A 4,467-nucleotide genomic window follows, 5' to 3' on the forward strand; every position below is an offset into this window, starting at 1 on the left:
ATCATCTGAATCTTCTGCTGGAGATGGTAAGCGATCCTTAGATCTTCCAGATGTTGGTAGCGATCTATACCAGCGTTGTATCTCAACTGGAATTACCATATGGTCACACAAGATCATTCTTCTTTGCTTCACTAATTGGGGTTTCGAAGGAGTAAGCTTTTGGTAGTTTGATGATTGAAGGACGACTGCGACCACAGACATTAATTTGCTTATACTCTTCACCGTAATTGTATTTGTATAGTACTACACCTGGTTGATTTTTTTGATATCTGAACGATTTAACCAGCAGCCAATTTACTATATTTCCATCTACGTCACGTTTCCTGTTCTTCATTAGCTGTTGGGCAACATCTTGAAAATTGTAAATGTCGTTATATTTTAGATTAACAACATTGTAAGGTCTTTTACGTCTGGCTTTTTTCAAGACTGAAACCCAATCTAGCATCGTGAAAAGATCCAGGTTGCGTTTTTGAGATTCTATTGCAGAATGCATGCTATCGCATTCCATGTAGCTGTGCCCACTCTCTAGAAAATTGTGGGAAATGACTTCTAAAGGAGTGGACTGCACTGCATGTACAAACATTGCTGCTACATTTTGATTCCGGTTTTGACCTCCGCATGTATCTGAAAAAAGTGATACCTCTCCAAGTCTAATATTACTCGGTAGATCTGATAACCAATTGTAAATAGCGGTTCCAATCTTCCACGCCCAGCTTGAACTTGGTTCCAGCAGTAGCAAAATGCATCGTTAGGTTTGGCTGCATTATAAATACATAGATTGTATAGACTAAGCTTTCTACTGTAATAGAGGAGGGATGCATTGGTATTTGGTAGGTGAAGAACGCTTTGAAGATCAAAAGAAGCAGAGATGAAATTTGAATCTTTTGTAGCTCTTAATTTATCTGAAGACTTTGCAGCTTGAGCTTCTTTACTGCGTTGGAGATGAGCCTGGTATTCCTCCTCAAAATTGACGTTATCAATGCCTGTTAAGATTTCATGTTTTGAACATTTCATGCATTGGTCTTTTTTGGGGTGAAAGAAGGAAAGGTTGTATTCAGTACAAAATAATCTTCTGTATGTTAATTCTTCTACAGGATTTGTTTTTGGTGGTACTAATTGATCACAATACAATTTATACAACTGGTACATCTTACTTATACTCAGATCTAGGTTTAAGTATTGGCGATGGGTATCACTTCTGGTGTAGTGTGATTCAATCTTCGGAAAACTTTCTATATGCTTACGAACTAAATCTAATCGTTCCTCGCTAGTCTTGTTACTCGGTGTATGATGACCCCTTTTACCTTCACCAACAAAGTTACCAGCCTCGCCCTTCTCAGCCAAAGCTGTATAAACTGGACCAAAGCTAACACATAATGTAGCTAGGAAAAACTTTTTGCAAACTTTGACGTGCAAACCATCCGGTTTTATGAAGAAATGTGAAATCGTGTGTTTTCTTTTACGTTTACGTTCTGCAGACCTTGGCCTTTCACGCTCTATTCCATATGCTTTAGTTCTTGACAATATGAAATCTTTCTGTCGTTTGTAATCTCTCAGATTTCAATACTCCTGGCATATCTCTACCCTATCTTCTTCAGTGAAATTTTCAAAACACTTGAATCTGCATTTGGAACAATTAACTTGCTTGGGTGCTTTCTGTTTTTTATGTTTACCAGAAGTATCTATGTGTTCTTTCCCATTCTTATATAGGCGTTTTCTAACATTTTTCTTCCACCAAATAGGGTTTTTAAGTTTTCCATCTTGTATGTTTATTGTCATCAGAAGATGACGCCCTCCCCAGTTTCCGTTTCGTTACGGATCATTATCTGTATCATCAAAATCGGATAACTCTATCATTTCTAATACCATGGATGTATTAAGACTTTTATCTGAAAAGAACAGAAATAAATTTTTGACAAGATTGCCTTGAAGTTAGTTTGAAATCTAAATACACATGTTTGATTCAATAATGAAAGGTTTAAGACCAAAATTCACAAGTCTTCACTTTTTATCATGCAAAGTTAATTATGTCCAGAATAGCATTTCAAAAAGTGCATTTAACTTGCGATTTATTTTCTAACTAAGGCAAGAAAATCAATCAAAGAATAAAATTACAAAATCTTACCTCTATTTGTTGCCATTGTGGTTTTGAAATTTGATTAAAATGTTATTGGAAAAGGGGTTCAATCAGAAGAATCCGCCATTTTTGTATGGACTTACCAATATTTTCTTGATAAATATGCACTGATCTTTACAGATATGTCCGACTTAATCACTTTTGCATAGCAAAATTTAGGAATATTTGGACATGATAATATTAAAAAGGTCAATGACACAATGAATTATTACAGCAGGACTTACATTTTTCTGTCAAAGATAGGCATCATATAAGGTATTTGTTTTATGGACATTACCCATTTTCACCAGAATTGGACATAACAGATTGTTTTATAAAAAGTTCACATATAGGGCCTATGGCCAAAAGTATGGTCAATATCGTTGTATTAGGCTTAGGGGAGGGTGGGATAAGTTGAGCCACGGGGTAAGTTGAGCCACCCCCGCTTAATGTCTTCTGGGAAGAGGTATAACTTAGAAGGTCCACTTGTTAAGACAATGTTATAGTTACTTCCCTTTAATGTCAATGTCAAAGAATTTAGAGGCTTCACAAGGCTTAACAACAACTTTGAGTGTTTTTCACCAAGAAAAGTAAAATATTCGTTTTAAGGTATGTAGTTTAATTCCCTCAATACTATTCCATATTTCTGATATCTTCTTGCACTGTGCAATAGTTTGAAATGTTGGCTTTGATCACGCAATCTTATATTAATGTAGAAACCATGTGCTTGTTGCCCTGCCATGTTGAATTTTAATAATCAGAGTGGGGTATGTTGAGCCACGATCAACTTGCTCCATATGTGGCTCATCTTACCCCAATATCATCAACACATGTTCATAATTACATCAACACATCCTGTCTATTATATATATTGATAAATTATCCTTACACTTTCAGAGAGATGCGAAATTACAAACGCAAAACAGATAGAGATGCAACTCCTCTTGATGTTATGAAAAGAGCTGCCAAAGAAGTTGATGATGGAAAAAGTTTGCGGAGTGTGTCAAAAGACTTTCAAATTGATAGAATGACACTCAAAAGGTTTATACTGAAGAAAATGAAAGATTCCCAGGCTGCTACAGGATATAAAGCTGTATCATTAAATCAGTCTGTTATACCTCCAGACATGGAACAGGATTTGGCAAATCACATCAAACTTATGGCGGACATGTTTCATGGTCTGTCTTTAACTAAATGCCGTGTACTTGCGTACAAATTTGCATCTCAAAATCAGATAAATATGCCAGTTAGCTGGGTTACAAATGGTAAGGCAGGCACAGATTGGTGGCTAGGTTTCAGGTCAAGATATAATTTATCATTAAGAAGTCCAGAGGCAACATCATTTGCATGAGCGTCAGCATGCAATGAACCAGTTGTTAACAAATTCTATGATAATTTAAAAAATGTATTAGACAAATATCAATTCCAACCTTCTCAAATTTTCAACTGTGACGAAACCGGATGTACAACTGTTCAAAAACCAAAATGCATAGTATCAGAGCGTGGAAGAAAACAAGTTGGGGCTATAACATCAGCCGAAAGAGGGGAGCTAGTAACTGGTGTGTATACAGGGAGTGCTGTGGGAAATGCTTTGCCACCTATGTTTATTTTTCCCCGCGTCAATTATAGGGATCATTTCATCTATTGGTAGAGCCACCAAAACTGGATGGATAAATGAAAATTTGTTTTTAGACTACATGAATCACATTATTCAACAAACCCGATGTTCCCAGGACCAGAAAATGCTTCTGATATTTGACAACCATGAGTCCCACATATCCTTAAATTGTATAGATTTGGCTTGTGCAAATGGTATTGTATTACTAACAATCCCCCCACACACGTCCCATCGTCTCCAGTCTTTAGACAGATCAGTATATGGACCTTTTAAAGATGCATTCAATAGAGCCATGGATGGATGGCTACGTTCCCATCCAGGAAAAACTGTTACAATATATGACTTGCCGCAAGTTGTAAATGAAGCCCATATGATAGCCATGACTCCAAGAAATATTATATCTGGTTTAAGGAGCACAGGAATATATCTATTCAACTATACACTTTTGGTATCTTACTTTGATGGTGGAGTCAATTACAGAATCTGGAAGTCATAAACTTAACAATAATACCAGTGAAGAGAAATCATCATATGGCATAATGGCAGATACACAGTGCTCAAGAATGGTCAATATGAGTATATATTCATCAGTGAACTTACCTGGTGTCATAAAGTAACAACAGAATCCCTGTAAAATCTAGAAAACTAGAAAATTCATAAAACTAAGTAATTATTGAAAAACGCTTAATCATAATATTAAGCGTTTTCAAAAGTAAGTTGCATTTTTATTAAT

General features: G+C 36.0%; 2 protein-coding genes across 2 annotated transcripts; one reads left to right on the forward strand and one right to left on the reverse strand.

The window, feature by feature from the left end:
* Positions 1-588: 588 nt before the first annotated feature.
* LOTGIDRAFT_175323 (hypothetical protein) lies at positions 589-2,141 on the reverse strand (the record flags this gene model as incomplete). Its single annotated transcript, XM_009056180.1, has 2 exons — positions 589-1,403; positions 2,126-2,141. The coding sequence occupies 2 exons, from the start codon at positions 2,139-2,141 to the stop codon at positions 589-591; spliced, it is 831 nt and encodes a 276-aa protein (XP_009054428.1).
* An 876-nt stretch (positions 2,142-3,017) lies between these two features.
* Positions 3,018-3,467, forward strand: LOTGIDRAFT_144847 (hypothetical protein; the record flags this gene model as incomplete). Its single annotated transcript, XM_009056181.1, has 1 exon — positions 3,018-3,467. The coding sequence occupies one exon, from the start codon at positions 3,018-3,020 to the stop codon at positions 3,465-3,467; it is 450 nt and encodes a 149-aa protein (XP_009054429.1).
* Between the last annotated feature and the right edge of the window lie 1,000 nt (positions 3,468-4,467).

Source organism: Lottia gigantea, assembly GCF_000327385.1.
Source record: "Lottia gigantea unplaced genomic scaffold LOTGIsca_268, whole genome shotgun sequence".
Taxonomy (NCBI): Eukaryota; Metazoa; Mollusca; class Gastropoda; family Lottiidae; genus Lottia; species Lottia gigantea.